The 25747-nt window shown below is 45.2% G+C and overlaps 1 protein-coding gene across 5 annotated transcripts in view; it reads left to right on the plus strand.

Moving 5' to 3' along the window:
• The window catches only part of LOC147102289 (flotillin-2), a 140716-nt gene that overhangs the window by 69304 nt on the left and 45665 nt on the right, over window positions 1-25747 (plus strand). For 4 of the 5 annotated variants that reach the window (XM_085964683.1, XM_085964685.1, XM_085964686.1 and 1 more), the window contains one exon: window positions 8178-8259. In XM_085964683.1, the coding sequence (XP_085820809.1) occupies window positions 8178-8259 (82 nt within the window). Of the gene's footprint in view, window positions 1-8177; window positions 8260-25201; window positions 25293-25747 lie in introns of all 5 variants that reach the window. The other variant, XM_085964684.1, reaches the window with a different exon arrangement.

Consider the following 25747-nt stretch of genomic DNA (forward strand, 5'->3'; position numbering starts at 1 on the left):
CTGTCCTATACTCTGAACTAAAATGTCAAACATACATTTTATAATTGTAGTAAAAACACCAGTTGCACCTTTCGCAATTAAGGCAATTCATCACTGCTGACTAATCAGCCTGTCATTGTGTTTCCACCAGAAATATAAAAACTGGAAATTCAAGTCAAAGAGTTTCAATGTCTTGATTTTGCAGGGGGAGAAAACTGGACCGCTCTTCTGTCTCATAAATGTGATGAGAACTGTTTGCTTGCGTGGCGGGAAAACGCCAACATGGACTGGTTGGGCCGAATGGCCTGTCTCTCTGTTGCTCCTTCTTTGGTATTTCTATGTCGGGTTCCGTATGTATGCTGACAACATCCAGCTCTACCTCATCACCACCTCTCTCGACCCCTCCACTGTCTCTGATCTGTCGCACCTCTTGTCCGACATACTATACTGGATGAGCTGAAATTTCCTCCGACTAGATATTGGGAAGACCGAAGCCGCTGCCTTCGGTCCCCGCCACAAACTCCATTTCCTGGCCACTGACTCCATCCCTCTCCCTGACAAATGTCTGAGGCTGAACCAGACCGTTCGCAACCTTGGTATTGTGTTTGACCCTGAGATGAGCTTTTGACCACAAATCTGCTCCATCACCAAGACCGCCAACTTCCACCTCTGTAACATCGCCCTATTCCGCCCCTGCCTCTGCTCATCTGCTGCTGCTTTGTTATCTTTTAGATTTGACTATTCCAACACTCTCCTAGAGGGGAACTTGGAGGTGGTGGTGTTCCCATGTGCCTGCTGCCCTTGTCCTTCTAGGTGGAAGAGAGGTCGCGGGTTTGGGAGGTGCTGCCGAAGAAGCCTTGGCGAGTTGCTGCAGTGCATCTTGTAGATGGTACACACTGCAGCCATGGTAGGCCGGTGGTGGAGGGAGTGAATGTTTAAGGTGGTGGATGGGGTCCCAATCAAGCGGGCTGCTTTGTCCTGGATGGTGTTGAGCTTCTTGAGTGTTGTTGGAGCTGCACTCATCCAGGCAAGTGGAGAGTATTCCATCACACTCCTGCCTTGTGCCTTGTGCCTTGTAGATGGTGGAAAGGCTTTGGGGAGTCAGGAGGTGAGACACTCACCGCAGAATTCCCAGCCTCTGACCTGCTGTTGTAGCCACAGTATTTGTGGCTGGTCCAGTTAAGTTTCTGGTTAATGGTGACACTCCTCCTCCAACAACAACAACCTGTATTTATATAGCACCTTTACCGTTGTAAGATGTCCCAAGCTGCTTCACAGGAATATTATGAAACAAAACAATTTGACACCGAGCCACATGAGAAATTATGGTAGGTGACCAAAAGCTTAGTCAAAGAGGTAGGTTTTAAGGAGTGCCTTAAAGGAGGAAAGAGAGGTGGAGAGGTTTAGGCAGGGAGTTCCAGAGCTTCGGGCCTAGGCAACATAAGGAACGGCCACCAATGGTTGAGTGATTATAATCGGATGCTCAAGAGGGCAGAATTAGAGGAGCGCAGATATCTCTGGCAGGTGGCTGGGTGGGTTGTGGGAATTGTAGAAGTGCCTTACTTCTTAGCTCTGGGTAATGACTCAATACACTCTTGGATTCGTCAGACGGACAGGCCTTTTATTTCACTTGCAAGGGGAATCAGCACCTCTACTCAAGGGGTGAGGCTACTATTCCAATGATACAGCGTAAGCGTTCCATATTTATACAGTGTAACAAACAAGTTTAATTGACATTCCTTTGTTCCTCTATCAGGATACATTTTAGATTAATCATCAGGTATTAATGACATATTGACAGAAGTATCCTGGACACATAAGTCAACCGTTAATCTATAACAGGGCATGAATCGTGTCACCGGAGGTCCTCTTTAATCATGTATTGGGAGGCTAGGTTTGCTTAGGTCGCAAGTTGTCAGGTCACTGGGTACATCAAAGGAACTCATTATTTCACTTCTACATTCTCATTAGGTGGGCAGACATCTGTTCTTGGCTGTAATCCGAATACGTGCAATAGCTCTAGTTACACATCGACACTTGCCCAGTGTCAAGTCTGAAAACTTTTACCCAGCAAGCACTTGAAATTAACCCCTTATATCATGTAGATTGCCTCAGGCTGAAAGAGATTAGAGATGGGGAGAAGCTGGGCCATGGGGGGATTTGGAAACAAGGAAGAGAATTTTGAAATTGTGGTGTTGCTTAACTGGGAGCCAATGTAGGTCAGCGAGCACAGGGGTGATGGGCGAACGGGACTTGGTGCGAGTTAGGACACGGGCAGCTGAGTTCATAATCATAATCATAATCATCAACTTTATTGTCATTGTTAGTGCACAAGTGCAGTACAACGAAATGTAGGCTTGCGGCTCCCGAGAGTGTACATTTAGATTAAGACATTTAAACATTCAACATACATTTGGCTTGTAATACATTAACATAAACATAACCCTAATAAAGTGCATTGGCAGATGTGCAGGCTTTAGAGTTTATTTGTGGAGTTCAGTAGGATGACAACCCTGGGAAAGAAGCTGTTCCTAAATCTGGTCGTACGGGTGCGAATGCATCTGTAGCATCTCCCAGATGGCAGGAGGGCGAACAGACACTGGCTGGGGTGGGTTAGGGTCTTTGATGATGGACCGTGACCTCCGTAAACAGCGTTTCTGGTATATGTGCTCTATGGTTACGTAGGGTAGAATGTGGAAGGCCAGCCAGGAGTGCGTTGGAATAGTCAAGTCTAAAGGTAACAGGCATGGATGAGGGTTTCAGCAGCGGCTGAGACGAAGGCGGAGACGGGCGATGTTACGGAGGTGGAAATAGGCGGTCTTGGTTATGCCACGGATATGCGGTCGGAAGCTCATTTCCGGGTCAGATATGACACTAAGGTTGCGAGTAGTGTGGTTCAGCCTCAGACAGATGTTGGGGACAGGGATGGAGTCAGTGCCTCGGGAATGGAGTTTGTGGCGGGGACCGAAAATAATGGCTTTGGTCTTCCCAATATTTAATTGGAGAAAATTTCTGCTTATCCAACACTGGAAGTCGGACAAGCAGTCTGACAATTTAGAGACCGTGGAGGGGTCGAGAGAAGTGGTGGTGAGGTAGAGCTGGGTGTCGTCAGCGTACATGTGGAAACTGACGCTGTGTTTTCGGATGATGTTGTCGAGGGGCTGCATGTAGATGAGAAATAGGAGGGGGCCAAGGATAGATCCTTGGGGGACACCAGAGGTAACGATGCGGGAGCGGGAAGAGAAGCCATTGCAGGTGATTCTCTGGCTATGATTAGATAGATAGGAATAGAACCAGGCGAGTGCAGTCCCACCCAGCTGGCAACGGTGGAGAGGTGTTGGAGGAGGAGGATGGAGTGGTCAACCGGGTCAAAGGCTTCAGACAAGTCAAGAAGGACGAGGAGGGGTAGCTTACCTTTGTCGCAGTCACAAAGGATGTCATTTGTGACTTTAACTAAAATTGGCTGTGTGGTTGGTAATGAAGAAAGCTGTAGACTGCAGGAAGATATCAGTGAACTGGTCAGGTGGGCAGAACAGTGGCAAATGGAATTCAATCCGGAGAAGTGTAGGACACTGAAAAGTGTTGAGGAACAAAGGGACCTTGGCGTGCAGGTCCACAGATCCCTGAAGGTAGCAGGCCAGATAAGGTGGTTAAGAAGGCATACGGAATACTTGCCTTTATTAGCCGAGGCATAGAATACAAGAGCAGGGAGGTTATGCTTGAACTGTATAAAATACTAGTTAGGCCACAGTTAGAATACTGCGTGCAGTTCTGGTCACAATACAGGAAAGATGTGATTGCACTAGAGAGGGTGCAGAGGAGATTTACCAGCATGTTGCCTGGACTGGAGAATTTTAGCTACGAGGAAAGATTGGATAGACTGAGTTTGTTTTCTTTGGAACAGAGGAGGCTGAGAGGAGACCTTATTAAGGTGTATAAAATTACGAGGGGCCTAGATAGAGTGGATAGGAAGGACCTATTTCCCTTAGAAGGGTCAACAACCGGGGGCATAGAATTAAAGTAATTGGTAGGAGGTTTGGAGGGGATTTGAGGGGAAATTTCTTCACCCAGAGGGAGGTGGGGGTCTGGAACTCACTGCCTGAAAGGGTGGTAGAGGCAGAAACCCTCACCGCATTTAGAAAGTGCTTGGATGTGCACTTGAAATGCCGTAACCTTGGCTACGGACCAAGAGCTGGAAAGTGGGATTAGGCTGGCTAGCTCTTTGTTGGCTGGCGCGGACACGATGGTCCGAAATGGCCTCCTTCCGTGCTGTAAATTTCTATGATTCTATAATGAAAGCCGTTTTGGTACTGTGGCAGGGGCAGAAACCTGATTGGAGGGATTCAAACATGGAGTTGCGGGAAAGATGGGCACGGATTTGGGAGACGACAACGCAGTCAATTACGTTGGAGATGGGGCGGTAGTTTGCAGGGGGGTCAATGGTTGGTTTTTGAGAGGGGTGATGACGGCAGATTTGAGGGGGAGGGGGACAGTACCTGAGGAGAGAGAACCGTTAACAATGTCAGCTAACATGGGAGCCAGAAAAGGAAGTTGAGTGGTCAGCAGTTTGGTGGGAATAGGGTCGAGGGAGCAGGAAGTGGGTCTCGTGGACAAGATGAGCGCGGAGAGAAACTGGAGAAAGATGTGAGTTCAGGGCTAGGGCAGGGGGGAACCTTAGAGGAAGTTTGGCCCAGTGGGCTAGGGGAAGGAAAGGAAGTGGCAGAGGCAGCTGAACGGATGGTCTCAATCTTGGAGATAAAGAAGTTCATGAGCTCCTCACACTTGTCGGAGGTGAGGGTGGAGGGGAGAGGGGTTTAAGTAGACGGTTAGTAGTGGCGAATAGAAGCCGGGGTTTATCTTTGCATTTCAGAATGATGATTAAGGTGTGGGATTCGGCGATAGTAATGCCGTTGAATGTCAAAGGGTGGGCGTTAGACTCTGTTGTTGGAGATAGTTAGTGTCTTGCACTTGTGTGGCAGAAGAATAAACTCTCATGTAAACAATGGGTTTTCAGAAATCATGTATCGGCATGTGTAGTCTGATCTGTTGCATAAGAGAAGTTCATTATTGCACAAGAATCCTGGCAGGAGTTTATGGAATGTCTGTACTAAGCATTCCTGACTTTTTTCTGAATTACAAAAGTTTTTTTTTGAATGTCTTTTTTTATTCGTTTATGGGATGTGGGTGTCGCTGGCAAGGCCAGCATTTATTGCCTTTGAGAAGGTGGTGGTGAGTCGCCTTGAACCGCTGCAGTCCGTGTGGCGAAGGTGCTCCCACAGTGCTGTTAGGGAGGGTGTTCCAGGATTTTGACCTAGCGACGATGAAGGATCGGCGATATACTTCTAAGTCAGGATGGTGTGACTTGGAGGTGGTGGTGTTCCCATGCGCCTGCTGCCCTTGTCCTTCTAGGTGGTAGAGGACGCGGGTTTGGGAGGTGCTGCCGAAGAAGCCTTGGCGAGTTGCTGCAGTGCATCTTGTAGATGGTACACACTGCAGCCACGGTACACCGGTGGTGGAGGGAGTGAATGTTTTAATGTGGTGGATGGGGTGCCAATCAAGCGGGCTGCTTTGTCCTGGATGGTGTCAAGCTTCTTGAGTGTTGTTGGAGCTGCACTCATCCAGGCAAGTGGAGAGTATTCCATCACACTCCTGACTTGTGCCTTGTAGATGGTGGAAAGGCTTTGGGGAGTCAGGAGGTGAGACGCTTGCCGCAGAATTCCCAGCCTCTGACATTCAGGGGCCGTGTGCTGAGGAGCAGGTAGCAGAGCTTTATATCACTAATAATAGCACATCCTACTTGAGATCAACTTTCCCAAGCTACATAACCATCTCGGTAGTTCATGGGTGGCATTGGGTATTACAGAGACAGAAAGCATACGTGGGGCACTTTCCAGAACTGTTTGCTTTACTGATGCCTCTGTCATCAAGCTCGATCTCCCACCAGCGCACTGTGGCTGCTGTATGTACAATCTACAGGATACGCTGCAGCAGTTCACAAATGTTACTTTGTCAGCACCTCCCTCCCCCGTTGAGGGGAAAACCATCTCCTCCAAGTTCCCCTTCAAGTCGCACACTATCTTGAACATGCATCACCGTTATGTTAATATCCTGGAATTTCCAACCCAACACCATGGTGGGAGCGCCATCACCACACGGACTGCAGTAACCCGACACCATGGTGGGAGCAGCATCACCACACGGACTGCAGTAACCCAACACCATGGCGGGAGCACCATCACCACACGGACTGCAGTAACCCGACACCATGGTGGGAGCACCATCACCACACGGACTGCAGTAACCCAACACCATGGTGGGAGCACCATCACCACACGGACTGCAGTAACCCAACACCATGGTGGGAGCACCATCAGCACACGGACTGCAGTAACCCGACACCATGGTGGGAGCACCATCAGCACACGGACTGCAGTAACCCGACACCATGGTGGGAGCACCATCACCACACGGACTGCAGTAACCCAACACCATGGTGGGAGCACCATCACCACACGGACTGCAGTAACCCGACACCATGGTGGGAGCACCATCACCACACGGACTGCAGTTGCCCACCGCCATCTCGGGGCAACTTGTGATGTCAGTAAATGTGGCCTTGCCAGCGTCGCCCACAGCACAAATAATTTAACAACAACTGCTTGCATTTAAATAACGTCTTTAACATACTAAAACATCCCAAGACGCTTCACAGGAGCATTATCAGACAAAATCTGACATCGAGCCACACAGCGATATTAGGACAGGTGACCAAAAGCTTGGACAAAGAGGTAGGTTTTAAGGAGCAACTTAGTGGAGGAAAGAGAGAGGCAGAGAGGTTTAGGGAAGGAATTCCAGAGTTTGGAGCCTAGGCGGCTGAAGGCACGGCCAATGGTGGAGCGATGGAAATCGGGGGATATTCGCAGATTACAAATCAGCAAATAATGCACGGATTGTGCATGGAGCTGGGAAAACAGCAGGCGATGTGGGTAGCTTTCCTGTGGGCCCATAATATTCACCAAGTCCTGTAGCAGCATCCTCGATGCCGACTGCTAAAGAGAAAGACTACAAGACCCTATCAGATTTTTACGGGGACGAGGATCGACCCCAACTCTTGTCGCTGAATATTGGCACCTTCGTGTACAATTGTAACTGTTGCATTCCTTAAATATTCAAGCATCAATTCCGCGACAGACTTAACAGTCAGTCGGACAAGTGTGGATTAATTGAGGAAAGCCAGCACGGATTTGTTAAAGGCAAATCATGTTTAACTAACTTGATTGAGTTTTTTGATGAGGTAACAGAGAGGGTTGATGAGGGCAATGTGGTTGACTTGTACACGGATTTCCAAAAGGTGTTTGATAAAGTGCCACATAATAGACTTGCCAGCAAAGTTGAAGCCCATGGAATAAAAGGGACAGTGGCAGCATGGATACGAAACTGGCTAAGTGACAGGAAACCGAGAGTAGTGGTGAACAGTTGTTTATTGGACTGGAGGAAGGTACGCAGTGGTGTTCCCCAGGGGTCGGTACTAGGACTACTGCTTTTCTTGATTATATATTAATGACTTAGACTTGGGTGTACAGGGCACAATTTCAAAATTTGCAGATGACACAAAACTTGGAAGTATAGTGAACAGTGAGGAGGATAGTGATAGACTTCAGGAAGACATAGACAGGCTGGTGAAATGGGCTGACACGTGGCAAATTAAATTTAATGCAGAAAAGTGCGAAGTGATACATTTTGGTAGGAAGAACAAGGAAAGGCAGGCAATGTAAAATAAAGGGTATAATTCTAAAGAGGGTGCATGAACAGAGAGACCTGAGGGTATGTGTGCACAAATCGTTGAAGGTGGCAGGGCAGGTTGAGAAAGCAGTTAAAAACGTATACGGGATCCTGAGCTTCATAAATAGAAGCATAGCGTACAAAAGCAAGGAAGTTATGATGAACCTTTATAAAACACTAGTTCGGCCTCAACTGGAGTATTGTGTCCAATTCTGGGCACTGCATTTTTGGAAGGATGTGAAGGCCTTGGAGAGGGTGCAGAAAAGATTTACGAGAATGATTCCAGGGATGAGGGACATCGGCCTCCTCCTGTGCTATAACTGTTCTATGACTCTGTTCCATACAACTGCAGTTCCAAGATTCATTTTTTAAAATGGTTCAATTTCGTAATTAGGTGGTTCTTCCTTCTGTTCCAGGTGGCTGCTGTGGATCGGATCAAAAGCAGTATGTTATTGGAGGATGGGCCTGGGCCTGGTGGTGCGTCTCGCAGGCACAGAGGTGAGACACCCAAGAACTACCGCTCTCTCTCTCTCTCTCTCCATTGTGCTTTCTTCGGAGAACCCTTTTCTACACATTGTACAATGCATATTTAAGCATTGTTTTTTTTAAATTCTCTTTAAATGCCGAAAAGAGGGTGATGCAGAGAAATTGATGTGTTGGTGATTTGTGTGCCGTGCAAAGCAATATTTGATGGGACATGAGATGCAGGGTGTCATCTTAAACTTGGTGCAAATTGATTGCATACCAAACATGGAAAATGGGCAGAGCTGTCCGGTTCTCCACACTGGTTGGACGGCAGTTCCTTCTCTTTTGGACGGCAGGAATAAAGGGAGGGTGGATTAAATTGTGTAAAATTCTGCAAAGCAGTAAATATGGCTCCAGTAATCGATCTTTCTGGACGCCTTTTACTCAGGAACATGCACGCTTTTCCCTCAGGCAAGGAATGTGACTTGTACTTAAATGCATCTTATTTTCCATCACTTGGGTGTAATCTTGGATTACAGTGAACTCCAGTAATTTAAGTGTTCGTTTATTCACTAGATGACAACATGTCACAAAGGGCTGGAAGCAATGATTCCTGTAAAAAAAAAAGTAATAATAATTTGGGGCCGTGCGACCCCTTTATCGGGCTGCACGGCACATTCAAAATTCCGTGCGTGCACAGTTTTTTCAATTTAAAAGCTGGCTCACCGGCTGCACTGGAGCGCTGCGCGGCTTGAAGGGGACATTAGCTGGAAGAATCCTTTGGTTCTAGTCATTCCCTAGAGGACTACTGTGCCACATCTCCGTTTTTTGTCGGCCAGTAACCATTTTGCAAATTCATTTTAATTGGTAATGTTATCCACTACTGTAGACATTCTACTGCGAATGTGTGCACAACATATAGCGCCTATTGCCACAGAACAGGAACACCAGCGCAATCTGCTGAGCACCAATTTGTTGCCTTGCGTGGTTTGGGAAATTACTCAGCTTGCACAAGTAACTGAAATGCCTTTTTCTTTAAAGAGAGAAAGGCCACACCATCCGCAGCATTATATAACTATTCTTCATGCCCAGTTTTAAAATGAAGTCTTCGGTTTTAAAACATTAAGTTCAAGTTAAAATCAGGGGAAACAGTGAAGGAGGGAGTGCAAAAAGATTGAGTGTTACAAAACAATTATACTCTGAACAAAAGCTTTTGCACGCTTGGTCACTTTGCCTTTTGCTGGTTAGATAATTTTTGGGTATTTTGTTGCAGTATTTTTATAGGGGCTGGACAGATGCTTCAGTATCTTTGATGTCCCGGTAGGAATCAAAGGAAACTTAAATCCTGCATCACAGATCATCTTTAAGCGTAGCTGAGAGAGGCAAATGGAACCAAAATCTTCCAGACACACCCACAAGTTTTGAGAAATTAAACTGATTGGGAAGTCAGTCAGCTTTTGGCTGAAAAACCGTTCTTGTTCAGCTATAGTTATAAAATGCAAGAATATATTGATGAAAATGTTACTGTTTTTATAAAAAAAACTTGACGATGAAGAATCTTAATCTTAGGCTCCCTATAAACTTGTGATGTCAGAGTAATGGACTTGAGTGACAGGATAGTGGAAACCCAATTTGATGTTGGCAAGCAGCCAACCCGTTCGCCTTGTAACCTCAAGCGTTGCATCTCCCAACAACACACTGAACTTTTTTCCAATATCATACCAGTAATTGTACGTTTTGTTCTTTTTCCACTCCCAGCACTTTAATGGCAATTTACAAAAATCGGCTCTCCAGCCCTGATCATGTGTGCAGGTTTCGGTTGCACATTCATTGCAAATCTACGTGAATAAACAAGGCTGGATTTGTTGGTCTGATTGTGTTACCTGTCTTTGTATGTTAACGGAAAATGTTTTTTCACGTTCTCAGTATTCAAGGGTCTTGTCACTCCTGCAACTTGTCTTTTGTAAAGGTGGGGAGGGGAGATTAAATCTGGTGTGTGCGTATGTGTGTACGCACAAAGTTTCCCAGTGTATCTAAACTCCAAAAAACCTGTACAGTTTTTGAATTCTTCCACAGATATGTGCAGAAATGAGCCATTTGGTGAGTGTTTCTGTTTGTGTGCTTTGAGCCTTCTGTTCTGATAGATTGTTTGTTCGGACGATATAAAAACGTAACTCCTGCCACCGTCCCTTCATCCTTTGAATACTAAACGTCTCTGGCACCATTCAGACAGTGTGGGTATTTTACAGCCTTTTTCCTGTAAAGTTCAAATGCTGAGCTCTTCGTTTATAAGGAAAAAAGGAGTTAATCTTGCCCTTAAGACAAAGACTGCCAATCCCTATTGAAAAGAACTTTTATTATTTATTGTCTCATTTCTCTCCTTTCCACCGCCCCCCCTCATGGGAAACATCCTATTGTTCACTTGGCACTGCGCCCCCTCCCCACATCGCCTTTGCAGTGACAGGCAGCATGAGTAGGAACCTGCTCGTGGTGCCCCATCCCTCGGGAGCCACTGCTGCACCCTGCCTCAGCAGATTTTACTGTCAAATGTGTATATTTTTGATTCTCTGCAATATTACCTGATTTTGTTTTGTAATCCCCTTTTAATTTTGATCTGAAATGGTCCCCTTGTAGTCCGTTAAAGAAATGGAAAAAAAACCGAGATCTGTATGAAATTCAGTACTGGCAGTAACATTTCATTTGTCATATCCTGTTTTTACTGTATATTAAATTCAACAGGATGCTGCTGGTTCTGGTTTTGATTTTGTTGGGTGTTTTTGTTAATCTGGCGAGGCAGTGTACAATTGCTGATGCAAGGATTTCTGCAGCTTCCCCCTCCAGTTAAAGCACCATACTACCTTGTGATGCCTTTTTGCCAGTTTTCTCCTCTCTTTACCCCTCCTCTCCTGAAATACTGTTCCACACGCATTGGTCACTCTTTAGCACTTGGCTCAGTGACTATTCTTCACATGTGAGCACATGCATTGAATATTTGCAAGGTGTTCAACCATGTAGTACATAAAAAAGGAAAAGAAAGACTTGCATATATATAGCGGCGATCACAACCTCAGGACATCCCAAAGCGTATCACAGCCAGTAAAGTATTTTCTGAAGTGCAGTCACTGTCGTAATGTAGGAAACACGGCAGCCAATTTGCGCACAGCAAGATCCCACAAACAGCAATGTGATAATGACCAGGTACAGGAAACTTTTTTTTTATCCGGCACGGACGGGACCGACGTGGTGCCGGTTCATCAAAAGTTCTGGATAACCGAAAGCTATAGTAAAAGATACGGAGCTGAGAGCTCCGTATAAAGCAACAAACCCTGTTGCTCAGCTTCAGAACAATGGCCACAAGTTGCAAGCGTCTCTGTAGCTTAGCAACAGCTACAGCCACACCCTTGCACAGCAACAAATGGAGGAAGGCAAGTAATAAAAGTTACCTGAACCTACTCCTGAATTTTGCCGGTTAACCGAGATTTCCGGTTATTTAGGTGCTGGTAAATCGAAAGTTTCCTGTAATCTGTTTTATTAGTGATGTTGATTGAGAGATAAATATTGACCAGGACACTGGGGAGAACTCCCCAGCTCCTCTTCGAAATAGTGCCATGGGATCTTTTATGTCCACCTGAGAGAGCAGACGGGGCCTTGGTTTAATGTCTCATCCGAAAGACGGCACCTCCGACAGTGCGGCACTCCCTTAGTACTGCACTGGGAGTGTCAGCCTCGATTTTTGAGCTCAAGTATCTGGAGTGGGATTTAAACCTACAACCTTCTGACTTGGAGGTGAGAGTGTGTTACCCACTGAGCCGCAGCATCATACTCCAGTCGGACCCTACCCCTACCTGGCATCCCCACATACGCACTTTTTTGACAGGGCTCATTGGATGGGTGTCAAGACCAGGAATCCTGACTCTGTTTATTCTCCATTAGACCATTGGGGGAACTCAAACCTTTTTAAAGGCAAAGAATTAGGAAACGTAAACAATGGTATGGTAGTGACACGCACTGCCTCCTCTCTGTCCCATTGCTTCACAGTTGGTAAAGTGAGTGGCACAGCAGGTGCCCCATCAACCCTCTTTACCCCCCCCCCCCTTTCCTCCCCCATTCTCAGCAAGAAGCTTTCATCAGAACAGCAGGTAAATGGCTTCACAAGTAGCACTTTAGGGAGCATCTCAAAAATTCTTAGTATATCATATTGGACAGTGATCTCTTTACATAAACCATAAATATATGAACAATAGCAACCACAGTGTAGATTCTCTTTGATCTGGACCACGCTGGAGGCAGTCCATTGCCTCAGATAATGGAAATTAATCCAATTAATCAGCCAATCCATTGCACAACATGCACCATTGAGAAATCTGAAAATAGAGAACTTCCATTTAAACTGGAAGTACTGTGTGTTTCTTGCAACTGTATTTAAATTTGTTCTGTATTCCTCTCCAGCTTAATTGTAGAGACTGACTGAAGAGATTTCAGTCATGGAGAGATGAAAAAAGCTGTAATTTTTCAGATGCTCAAAGCAAATTGTAGATGTGTCGTTGTATTCGACCACCGGCTGGAAAACCAATTTGAGGGCATCCTAGGAAAGGCTACGATGGCAGCGTGCTGTTTGCACAATGCGGGTTCCAGACCTGTGGCCCTGATTCGGCTCCATATTCCATTCCCATTCCTCCACATGGTGAATATGAAATCTGTACTCCATTTCCTTTCGTGCACTGTCCGAGAAATTGATTTTTGTTTCATTATTTCCATGTTTGCCCAGTGCACCAGTGAATTGTTGAGTTGCACCATCCAGTGCTGAGCAACCTATTTCAAATCAGCTGCTATTAAGTATTATGTTATGAAAATGGAAAGCTGAGAACTACAAGCTCGAGGGGGAGAGAATTTCTGACTGGGATGTGCAGTATGCAATGAGACAATGACTGATTTCACTTGATGTGAATCCTTCGAGAACTGTAGTGTTTCGTTTTCTTAAATGCTATTTTTATTTCTACAATTGTTTCTCATTGGTTTAATTTCCTGTCTGTTTGGGACTTTTATGTTCTCTGATGTCACCCCCACCCAAAGACTACTTTCGGTCTTTTTTTTCTGTTGCCAACAGCAGAATGTTGTTGTTACTCTGGTAACGTTTTCAAAATGTTTTAAGTTTTGGGCTGTGAAGATATATTAGGGTTGTGGTGTTTCTTTCAAAGAGCAGGGAGCTCTCTGGATTTCCACTGGACAACATCCCTCCCTTAACCAACAACCACCAAAATCAGACTAACTGGCCGTTCATATCATTTGTTGCTTTTGGACAAAATTGGCTGCTGCGTTTGCCTACATAACAATAGTGACTGCGCTTCACGAGTGCGTCTTGGTTGTAAAGAGCTTTGGGACACCCGGCGCAGATGTGCGCACTTAGACTGCAGGACGTTTCACATTGCTCATGCCCTATGATAGGCAGCCAGCTTGAAAACACAGCGGAATTGCTTGATGCCCCCCCCACTCACGGGACCCTGTCTTCAGAACCGAATTCAAAGGACAAGTGATGTAGAAGCTCGAGCATTTGGATCGGAGAGATTTAATTCACCCCCTCCCCCACCGCCCCGGGCAATTTTTTCCCCCCCCCCCTTATTTCCTGAAGGTGTTGCCTCATTCCTGAGGTATGTTTCGACAAGTGTTGGGGGGGGCCTTCTGATACCTTGGCCTGGTAGCCATTATTCATACAAAATGGTGAGCGCTGGGAGGCTGTTTGACACTCGAGTTCAGCCCTGACCTCACCTGATGTCTTTCCAGCAAAGTTTATTGGATAACGATCAGCAGCAGGAACTCTGGCTGATTCCCCTTTCTCTTTTCTTCTCCACTGCACCCCACCAAATCCAAGGGCAATGAGGCTAATTTGGCAACCCTGCTGGTGCCTCCACTGAGATCAACTCTCTCACTACAGACCAGGTCAGCACAATTTTGCCTGAAGCAACCAAAACTTAAACCATTCAGAACTGAAGTAACTCCTGGATGCGAATGATCTGCCCCAATGAAATGCCTTTTCGGCAAGGATTTGTATTGATATCAGCAGCTATGAAGGATTTAGTATCCCATTAGCAGTTCTTGACCCAAAATCTTAAGCTTCATCTGGAATTATTACCTAGCATTGTAAGACTTCCATTTTTCTTAAATATGGTAACCAATCTTTTTTTCTACCACTGCATTTTTCAGAGCTCAAACATGGATCTTGCTTTGTTGGTTTTAGAATGCTGTGGCAGACTGTATCAACAAGACTTAAAGAATTGGGTGTCTATAGATGGGTATTGGGTTTCACTTTTCAATTAAAAAAAAAAAAAATTCCATTATCAAATAAGGTCAATGGATTGTAAATTGGATACCTTTATTAACGACAGGATAAAAGGACATTGGGCTTGAGTTGGGCCCATCTATAAAGGCCAATGTGCACTTCTAGATTTACAGGATGTCTGGATACATATTGTCTGCACTTACAGACAAAAGAAGCATCTTTTTCAGCACATCAATCCTTAAGATAGGCTTTAACATCAAATCGGAGTCGCTGATGCCCATTATATTTGGCACTGAAATGGTGCAATACAGGTATGTAAATAAAGATTACCTACCTTCATTATCATATGACTATAGTTTGTCCTTCACAGACCCTGCTCCAACCCTCCTCTTGCTCTCGGAGTTGGAGTGTTTAGACAGTTTGTCAAAATTGAACCTTGTAACTATAAACCAGGTTAGCTTTGAAAAGAGCTTAAGACTGGTCTGTAAGCAACAGCTTTTCTGTGACTTGAGAATCATATGACTCCCTGATTGAGTATATGAAAGCCCTGGAGGGACAAAGTCCCAGAGCTTTTCTCTTCTCTTGCCCCCCTCCATATGCTCAAATTGTGAGGAAGACTATCCCATAAGTAGATAATCTTCATGCCATTTGAAAACTTAAAAGGCCTCCTCCTTATGATTGCAGAATTAATTTTCACATATAAGTGGGTGTGAAGAATCTTTTCTATTCCGTGGTCATTCTGATGCTTCGTTTGGAAGATTTCAGAGAGAGGGTCAACCTCGGGAATGGGCAGATTGTGCTTATTCCACTGATCTGCCCTGTCACCGACTGGCAAACTGTGCAGTTTGGCAACACCGATGCACAAACCATGCAGCACCAGAACTGATCTTCACCACAAAAAACTTGAATATAGGAACAGGAGGAGGCCATTCAGCTGATCTGTATCTTCACTCCATTGACCCGCCTTGGTTCCATATCCCTTAACACCCTGCCTAACAAAAATCTATCTGCCTCAGTTTTGAAGTTTTTCGTTGACCCCTCGGCCTCAACAGCTTTTTGGGGGTGAGAGTTCCAGACGTCTGCTACCCTTTGTGTGAAGAAGAAAAATACCAAATGTCGGGAGTGGGAATATGTTGAGAATGAACAGTGTAATGTTTAAGCAGGTCGGCTTCTTTACATCTGTCATAAAAATTAAAATTATTGCAGCTCAAGTGTAGAATTCAGTGGGATCCAGCTTCCTTCAATCGCTCCTGCTTTGTTTTACATACAATTTGCATGTACACTTCATAATTTTCATGTCACACCAGTCACGTAAGTGTTTACAAGCTCCCCTTTCAAAGCAAAATAATCACAGTGTTCTGCAAAACTGCAACAGCTTCCTTGTAAAAAAAAATAAAGCTGACCGGTTTAATGGTACATTTTATTGCGTGTGAATGTTTCTGAGGGAAGTACATTGTGCTGGAGTTTAGTCCTGTTCCTGTTTCCTTCTCATTCTTTCTGAATCGTAGTGTTGCTGTGCACCTCCAGAACAGGCACCAATCCGATTCCTCGCTTCCCTCCCTCCCTCCCTTCCCCCACCTCCGGCAGAACTGTGCATGTTTTGTCTCTACAGTTCCACGAGGCAGTCTCTCTGATTTAAAAAATATTCTGACCTAGTTACTTGGGTTGGCAGACGCTCTGCTTTGAGACACAGTCTGCTGTGCAAATAGTACCAGCAGTGCTTTACAAGGCCATTGATTGGCTCGCGCCCTCTGTTGGGTTCGGCCGGCCGTGGGAATGTTCCCAGCATCAGCACGGACAGTGAAGAAAAGATGCACTCTGCTCTCCTTACAACATTCAGACCTATTAACCGTTTCAGTGTGAGGATCAGACGACAACCTTGGTGCATTTTGAAGAGAGATACTCACTGCAATACATAGTAAAACAATTTTTTTTTTAAATCCTGTAAATCTCTCTCTCTTTAATCATTTCCCTGGGATCTCCTCATGTCCATCCCCTGCTATGGCATTCTTGGAGAAATGGGGCCAGTTAGCAAGTGTACTGATTTAAAAAAAATGTATATACTTTTTTATTTCAGTGCAAGCAATACTGCCGTCCTCAGAGTTATTGTGACATTTGAACTGATTTTGTCCTTATTATGTGTGCAGCATCCTTCCTGTGGACTGGCACACAGCTTTTAACCATGACAATGCCAGCCCTTTCAGCCCATTGTATTTACCACCATCAGTTTAAACTTCAGGGTGGTCATTTTTTTTTTAGAAATGCATTGTGTCTGCTTTTAAATGTTGCACGTCTCTAACTTTGCTCACACCTCTTTGAAACAAAGTGGATGATTTAAATGCCACAATCACTGAACCAGGTGCGGCGCTTAATGGGACCGCTACAGCTCTTGCAACTGAATAATTAACAATCTAAAAAATGATCCTATAATCCTCAAATATTTGGCATTTCTGTAACTAACCTTTCAAAAATATTAATAGCAAAGTTCCTTAATACAGAGATTATTCAGCTTGTGGCAAATAGAATTTTAAAAAGTTAATCCTGTGAGAATTTGTTAGATAATTGCGAATAGCACCATTGGAACATCAATCTTGATGTTTTAACACAGTAAGAGAAATGGATTCCCTCCGTTACTATGTCGGCCGCTTTCTTGCTCCCCTACCTCCTCCAAAACGGCTGCAGACACAACGAGACTTAATTTTGTATTAAATGTTTTTGGGGAAATGATTACCGAATGCAGGGGGTCCCGTTTGCCTCCAGCTTACCACCCGTCACTGTGCCATCCCCATAATGGGAACAGGGATGTGTAGCTTCAGTGTGTACAGTGCAAAAGAACCAGCTCACCGGAGCAGTGACGCCCAACTTCTAACTGAGCCCAGGTCATACGCTGCTATTAATATTTTTTAAAGGTTGGTTACAAAAATGCCAAATATTTGAGGATTATTTGTACCACGACGTCACACTACAGCTCCTCCAATGCAACTGGGGGGGAATGGAACACCAAATGCACTTGTAACTGGCCATTCGTTGCCCCAGTTTGAGATCAGCTACCTCCGCAGAGACTGGGAATTGAAGCTGGAACCTTCAGGTCCATACGGCCTTGGTACTACACCGTGCAGCCCATTTACCCACTCGGCATCAGAGGAGCTCAGCAGTTTGATTTTATCGATTCCCATTGACACACTAGCCTAAGTAATCCTTTATCGTTGCCAATATAGACATTATAAAGTCAGTGGGCAATCCGTATAATTGCAGTCCTGAGAGTTGGGTCAATTGGCTTGTTACTCTTCCTTCCACTCTTGAAGTTCTAGTTGCGACACTCCACATTTAAACCTACAGGGGCATCCTTGTGTTTGTCCATTCCAGCACACCAGCATTTCTGACTAACTGAGGTGGTTTTTAATTGCTTTTTCTGTTTCGCTTACCCAATCTAACACCTTTTTGTATTGGATTTTGTATGAAGACCAGAGATTTTTAGATTGGCCTGATTACATTCGCTTTATATTGGGATGCCGTTTGTCCATTTTGCGAATAGTGAATAGTAGGAGGCCTTTCCTTTTCCTGGTGTGTTCAATTAATAGCGGATATTGGACAATCTGCTGATGGGTGTGAACAGTTCAGGTCAGTCTAACCTGCAGTCACCACCAATACCTCTTTGCTGCTGTACATTATCCATCATCCATTTCAACTTTCAATTACAGCTTTTAAAATGTGTTTCTTTTCTCTTCTGTGAATGACGTGGAGTCGCTGCTGCAGGCTAGCAGTGAAATAACCGGGGAATAGAATCAGAGCTACAAATACTGAAAATCCTAAGTGAAAACACTGGAAGTAAGGCAGCTTTTAGCATCTGAAAAGGGAACCGATAGACTGACGTTTCAGGTAGAGGCCCTTCATCCTTCCAACAAAACCAGAACAGATTATCTGGCCATTTATCTCATTGCTGTTTGTGGGATCTTGCTGTGTACAAAACCACAGTGACCGCACTTCAAAATAAAAAAAAGTTATTCACTGGTTGTTACAGCTTTTGGAAATTTCCAAGGATTCGAAAGGCACTGTATCAATGCAAGTTCCTTCCTTCCTTCCTACCTTTCTTATTCTATTCCGTGGATTTAAAAGAAAATCACTGCCTCAAATCCCAAACCGTGCTGAAAGTTAGATTGCCAAAGCACCACTTGAAGAAATGCAGTGACCAACCTATAACCGTGGCCCATGAAATGGAGGCAACATCGAGTCTTGTTACTTGTGCACAAGCTGATGGAAACACATTTTAAAATGTCCCGTCTATGCTTGCAGTCGACCAGAAGGTGCTCTTTTGTCTTCACTGCATTTCTCTCAAATCTAAACTGACAGCGTTAAGAATTCAATTCTCGCCACCCCATAATGGGAGGAGCTGGAAGTGAAAGGGTTCGGAGTAAACCTTTTTGATCTCTTTTGTCGGGTTGTTGTGATCATTTTCTGTCATTCCCAGGTCAGCGTTTCTCTCCAGAGGTGTAGGTGTTGAATTTAGACGCAGCTAATAGATTCTCCCGCCTTGAAATATGCAAAAGCTGAAGCACTAAACCGGCTGGTGGCAGGTGGCGACAACACAACTCCACATCGCGCGTAACCCTTTCCTTCGTTTTCTTTCTCTCGATGCTAACTTTTGACCTGTTTCTTTTTCTCCCCTTCTGTGCATGTAGGGCCCAAACCCCCGCCTGCTCAGAGCTACAACGGGCTTCCTGCTTTTCCACTACGATTTGTTGATCACTGCTTTGCTAAAAGGTCAATTGTTGCTCGTGAGTCAGAGTGGGTGAGGTGCACTGAAATGTGCATTGCTGCAGTATGTCAAAACCCCCACATTATTTTCTTGCCGTCAGACTATAGAAACAGATGATCTGCAGTAGCTCACACAAAAGAACATAAGATTTAGGAGCAGGAGTAGACCATACGGCCCCTCGAGCCTGCTCCGCCATTCAATAAGACTGACCTTCAACCTCAACTCCACTTTCCTGCCCAATCCCCATATCCGATTCCCCTGGAGTCCAAAAATCTATCGATCTGTCTTAAATATACTCAATGACTCAGCATCCACGCCCCTCTGGGGTAGAGAATTCCAAAGATTCGCAACCCTCTGAGTGAAGAAATTTCTCCTCCGCTCAGTCCTAAATGGCTGACACAGCGGTGGTGCTGAATGTTTTATGCCATCCATTTGTACATTGTTTGTGCACTCTGTCGTAGTGCAAGTAACGTGAAACGTTTGTGCCGATGGTGGACAGAGAGGGATCCGAGCACTCCTTTTGCTCCTGGAATCTGGGCTTGAATCCAACCACCTGCTAGTTTCAAGGGTGCCTTTGTAAAATGAGTTTGGGAATTCTCAATCCCGTAATTCAGCACAAAATGCTGTTGAGTCGCCAGTCCTGCTCCAAGGCACCCTGAATGTGGAGTGTGGAAATCCCACTGCCGCACCATAGGAGATGCCCTGCAGAGGCTGAAACTTAGACTCTGCTGGGGCAGCATGGAGGGAGTTTTACTCTGCACCTATCTGTACTGGAGACCTTGATGCTCACACACAATGCATAATAAAATTGGAAAAGTGTTTCAATCTCGGTGAGATCACCCATTGCCTTGGTGACACAATGCAGAGATACCCCATCCCAACAGAAAATACTAATTACAATCTGTGGCAAACCATAGGAACTGTTTCAGGAGTGACATAATGGCCCTCGAGTACAAACAACTGCACTCCTCCTGAAATGCATTGAATTTTCATGGGAATCAGTGCAAAATTGAATGTGCCCTTCATGCCGAGCACCTCCTTAACCATAAGGGGCAAATGTTTATTCTGCTCATGTCGCATGTAATGGTTTAATTCTGGGTTAATTGTAGGAGCTGTTGGAAGGCTTACTCATTGTATTTTCAGAGTAGGACGCATTTGTTCAAACAACTTGATAAATATTGATGTTTGATAATAGCTCGCTTGTGGTATTGTGTTAAACAAATGGGCTGTGATAGCTCAGCACCTTGGAGCCCCACCACAAAAGTGACTTTGTTGGGGAGGAAGTTAATTAAAATCAGATTCTTGGAGAGCTTACTATAGAGGCACACCTGAAGGCTCAGTGGGTGCCAGGCCGCACTGACCAGGAAAGGCCCATGATTGATTCCCTGGTCTGCTGAGTCACCTGATCTCCATGCCTTTGGGTGAAGGAGGTGATCGTCACACAGGCTTCCTGCTCCTGATCACTAGCCAGTGGACCTTGCTGGAAGTGTCCACATTGGCTGCAGAATGGTGCCAACGTTCACTGTGCAGATTCACAAGTGAACAATCACGACCTGATTATGGTACCAGAGGGTGCCGAGTGTTAGAGTCCATAACCTGTTGGTGGGGACTTTGAGGAAAAACTTTATAGAATTTTTTAAGAACCCAAATTTTTCTATTTTCAGTCATTAAATGACCTAAAAACGACATGACGATAATTGGAACGGGCTTGCATTTACCTGCACAACAAGGGTAATTTGGGTCTTTGTGAGGCCGTGAGGAGAATGTTTTTGTGTGTGACAATATTTGTGTTGTGTCCTAAAGGGAATCCATTTTACAAACTATACAGATGTGCAGTGAATGACCTTTTAATTTCCAGATGTGCAGTGGACTGGGAGATATTAACTGTTTTGTAGTCCTCCCTTGGCCTTGTAGGTTATGTTTTAAAATTGCTGGTCCTAATAAATTGTGTCAATTCTTCATTGTGTCATGATCTAGTTGCATTCCAGTGAAAACTATTTCATTCCTGTCGGCTCCAGACACACTTTTTTATCACATGCATTTCCCTTGTAATACTGTGGTAAACAGCAGCATTCCTGTTGCAGTGTCCAATCATTACTCTGCGTATTTCTACAATCCAAAACAAAATCATCCTATTCATCAATGCAGAATGTCAAGTGGTGTGAAGCTTGAGAATAGTGTGGACAAAACTAACTGGACCGACTTCAGTGTACCTGGAATTGGCCTTGGTCTCGCAGTGCTCCAGGCTCAATACTGAGGAACGCTCCACAAAAAAAACATTTTCAATTTAAAAAAAAAAGAAAGAAAGAAACCCCCCCCCCCCCCTCCCCATGCAGTGTAGCCTAAAATGACAGCTGCCATGGAGTGAGTTGAAATGCTGTAACCTCCTCTGGCGTTACTTGTGATGCCTGTAAACCCCACCAGCTTCACCCTTATATCTTATGGCCACATCGGAAACTCTGAATCATGTCACCCGCTGCCAGCTACCCATTATTCTATGTGAAATGTTTATACGGCACACATTGGAATGTGCACATTTTGCAGTGCCTATCCATGCCTGTTGTGACATTTTCTTTTGTGCACTCGTTATTTTTCCATCAGTCATGCTGCTCACATGCAACCATGCTGCTCACATGCAGTCAGCTCTCCTTGACTTGCTGACTGGTTGTCGCAGGGGAGAGGAAGGAAAGGTATCTTCTAACGCAGGGGTGAATTGCAGCTCAGGAGGCTGCAATGGTTTGCAATGTTCCTCATGGTTTGAGGGTCGTGCACATCACTTCTTCTGATCAAATCTCTCCTGTGTAATCTGTGACCTTAAAGGAGACGGCTCCCCTTTGACAGTGAAATAACATGATGTGGTACAACACTCGTGACCTTCTAACATCCGTGGCCTAACTGTGAACAACACCACGGGAGATCTGCTAGTTTATGAAATCAATGTTCCATGCATCCTTAAAGGATGTTTTGGGTCAATTGGATTCTGATATTGCTGCTGCCTTCATTACTATGCAGAAACATTTTGTCTAGAATGCATCTGACTTATCTCAAGTTCGTTATAAAAAGACACTGGCAGAGGCACAGACAAGATGGGTCAAATGGCCGCCTCCTGTGCTGTAAATTTCTATGACTCTATTTATACAGCAATGAGAATAGAACTGAAACCCTTACTTTATTCTATCACAGTTCCCAGTGACCATACGGCTAGTGAATTGTTTCCAGATTTGGAAAGGCTTCTTTTATTTCCCAAAAACTAAAACTGCAGTCAGACTCTCATGTCAGGGAAGAGGGTGCAGCATTTTATTGACCTACTGGAATCAAAAGTTTCTAATGTGACAACAGAAACAGGCTCCTGTTTCCTGCACGATTGTATTTACCGTGAGCCATTCACAAAAGCAATAATAGAGCTGGCCCGAGTTGTTTATTCAGTTCCCTGGCTTAGAAACCCAAGGAAGTGTTTGTGTAATATGACCCTGGATTAGAAGATCTGGATTGAAATACAAAATGTTTAATCAGTTGGTGGAGGGAACCGAGAGAATATTTTGCAGGGCACTAAGTGGTAAGACATGTACAATCACTTCTTGTTTGTAATGACTCAATTGTAGATTGCTTTACAGTTTCCTTGTGCTAAGTGACACATCCCAAACTGGGAGCTTGCACAAGAGGATGGAAAACAGTGAACCTACAGTTCCTGCAGTGAGAGTTCGGAATAAACAGTGACTCTTGCTGTAACATTTCAATGTACCACAGACTTCTTATTTGATCCCTCAAAGTACAGAACATCCCCACGGCCTGCGCAATCGAGTGGCAAGGCACAGTGCTTGCCTGCAATCTTTCCATGTGGTTAGTTTCCCAATCTCAACTGGGCTGGCTTGGAGAGGCAGCTCCTCTGCCACCCGTCTCCATGTAGGAGGGAGGGAACATTCAAGAGCCGATCCATGCTGCTGTCACTTGCCACCTAGTGGCCCCCATTAATTGGGGGGGGGGGGGGGTAGAGGGCAGGTGTCTGGTAACCTCTCGACCATAGGGACCAAGCAGGAAATGTTTAATTCAGTTTTTTGTTTCAATTTTTTAAATAACTTTTTATTCTAACTAGTTTAATGTGGTTCACATCGTAACGTTACATAGGAACAGGAGGAGGCCATTCAGCCACTCGAGCCTGTTCTGCCATTCAGTTCGATCATGGCTGATCTGTATCTTCACTCCATTTACCCGCCTTGGTTCCGGAACCCTTAATACCCTTTGCCTAACAAAAATCTATCCACCTCAGTGTTAAAATTTTCAATTGATCTCCAGTCTCCACAGCTTTTTGGGGGAGAGTGTTCCAGATTTCCACCACCCTTTGTGTGAACAAGTGCATTCTGACATCACCCCTGAGCGGCCTAGCTCTAATTTTAAGGTTATGCCCCTTTGTTCTGGACAGTGATTGCTGGTTTAGGGAGGTGAAAAGATCACCAAGGGGTTCCTCTTCCTGATTGGACACTCAAAAACCTTTGCCGGAAGTGTGCATGGGAGGACGGTATTGGGCTCAGCCCCACTGCCAGTGCCTGCGAACCCACACCATTGGGGCTCACCACTCAAAGGTAATGACTAATGCCCATGGTACTGTGCTCCATCTGCCACCTTAAACATTCACTCCCTCCACCACCGGCGCACTGTCTGCAGTGTGTACCATCTACAAGATGCACTGCAGCAACTCTCCAAGGCTTCTTCAGCAGCACCTCCCAAACCCACGACCTCCACTACCTAGTAAGACGAGGGCAGCAGGTGCATGGGAACACCACCACCTCCAAGTTCCCCTCCAAGTCGCACACCATCCTGACTTGGAAATATATCGCCGATCCGTCATCGTCGCTGGGTCAAAATCCTGGAACTCCCTCCCTAACAGCACTGTGGGAGTACCTTCACCACACGGACTGCAGCGGTTCAAAAAGGCGGCTCACCACCACCTTCTCGAGGGCAATTCGGGATGGACAATAAATGTCGACCTTGCCAGCGACGCCCACAACCCGTTAATTATTTTTTTTAAAAGCCAATGTCTAATGGAGAGAGCTGGAGGGGAGAAGTTTTCAGGGTGGAGGGGTAGAAGGAGGGGTTACGTGCACAAAAGACGCAGCTGTGTTTTCCAGATTATTTTTGTCAAACTACTTTTAGCTTCACACCACTTTGTGTTTGATCGCATATCACTGTGTTGTGTGTTATATACTCAAATTCTTATTTCTTGCTGGTAATTGGCTTTCGCCTCAAAGTGCAACCGATCCTCCAGTGTTAACAGGACACCCAGAAATTGAAAGCCAGCATTATCAAGTGTCCCTATCATTGAACTAGGGCGGTTGCTACAAGCACAGACACAGAGTTTCTTGTCTTCAGTCAGGGAGTTTCTAGGAAAGCAGACCTGCCCTCCAACTCTTGGATATTATTTGGTGTTTGCCCAGCACAAAATAAAAAGAAAACACCATCCAAAAAACTTTCAGGTTGCCCCTCATTTCAAAGCAGATAACCTTTTGGGAACTGGAAGCCCTTTGCAGCTGTCAAATGTTTCTCACTTTATGCATAGTGATGTAAAACTGATTTTATAGGCTTTCTACTTCGGTATTCGGAAGTGGCCGTACGAAAGTGTATAAATCACGCACCCCACACCCCAGGACACTTAATTCTTGATATTACTGGAATATCGACTCGCTCGTGGAATCTCCAGCGGACTTAACTTCAGGTATGGCGAACAAAGAATAAATCGTGCTTCCTGTGCGGGGGAAAGGAGAAGTATTTGGCTGCCAAAGTGCTATTGCAGTTCTCAAAGGGTTAAATCACTTCGAGCACCCATAGAAAAATATGAATTGATTTACTTAATGTCTCTGGGAGTTGGCTTTCTCGTGCTTTGTTCTGATAATTGCTCTGACTGAATGTGCTGTCCCACCTCCTTCCCCCCTACTCCTGCTGCATAGACTACCTCTGGAGATCATGACCGTCGTCTGTCAGTGTGAGGATATAGAAACCATTGAGGGGGTCCCTGTATATGTTACAGGGGTTGCACAGGTAACTTGTTCGTAACCTTGCTCTATTTTCTTGTCTTGTTTTTTTTCCCCCTCTCCCTCTTTGCCCCACAGCCCCAACCCTTTCCCCTCCCCCAGCAGCAACTGAATGTTGACCTCTACTGCAGCACCTTCACCGCTTTACACCCCCAGCATCACGGCCAAGTGGCATGGCCTGTAGCACTAGGTATCGCACAGAAAGGGAGCGGATTAAACCAAACTAAGAGGGGAGGGGGAAGAAAGAGGTGGGAAGGAATAGGCGGATTCAAATTCTAGCGCAAAAATTCTGAAGACCGACCAAAATGGGTGTAAGTTGAGTGTGTTCATTCCCCTGCCGCCCCCACGTCTGAAGGACAGGAATGCCTGGTGCCCTTCTGAACAAACTCTTCTTCTGGGAATTGATTACAGGTTGAACTTCTCAAACGGACAGTCCCAGACTTCACCAGAATTTATAAAGTC

This window comes from Somniosus microcephalus, chromosome 22, assembly GCF_052327205.1.
Source record: "Somniosus microcephalus isolate GS21.2 chromosome 22, FLI_Smic_1.0, whole genome shotgun sequence".
In the NCBI taxonomy this organism is placed as follows: domain Eukaryota; kingdom Metazoa; phylum Chordata; class Chondrichthyes; order Squaliformes; family Somniosidae; genus Somniosus; species Somniosus microcephalus.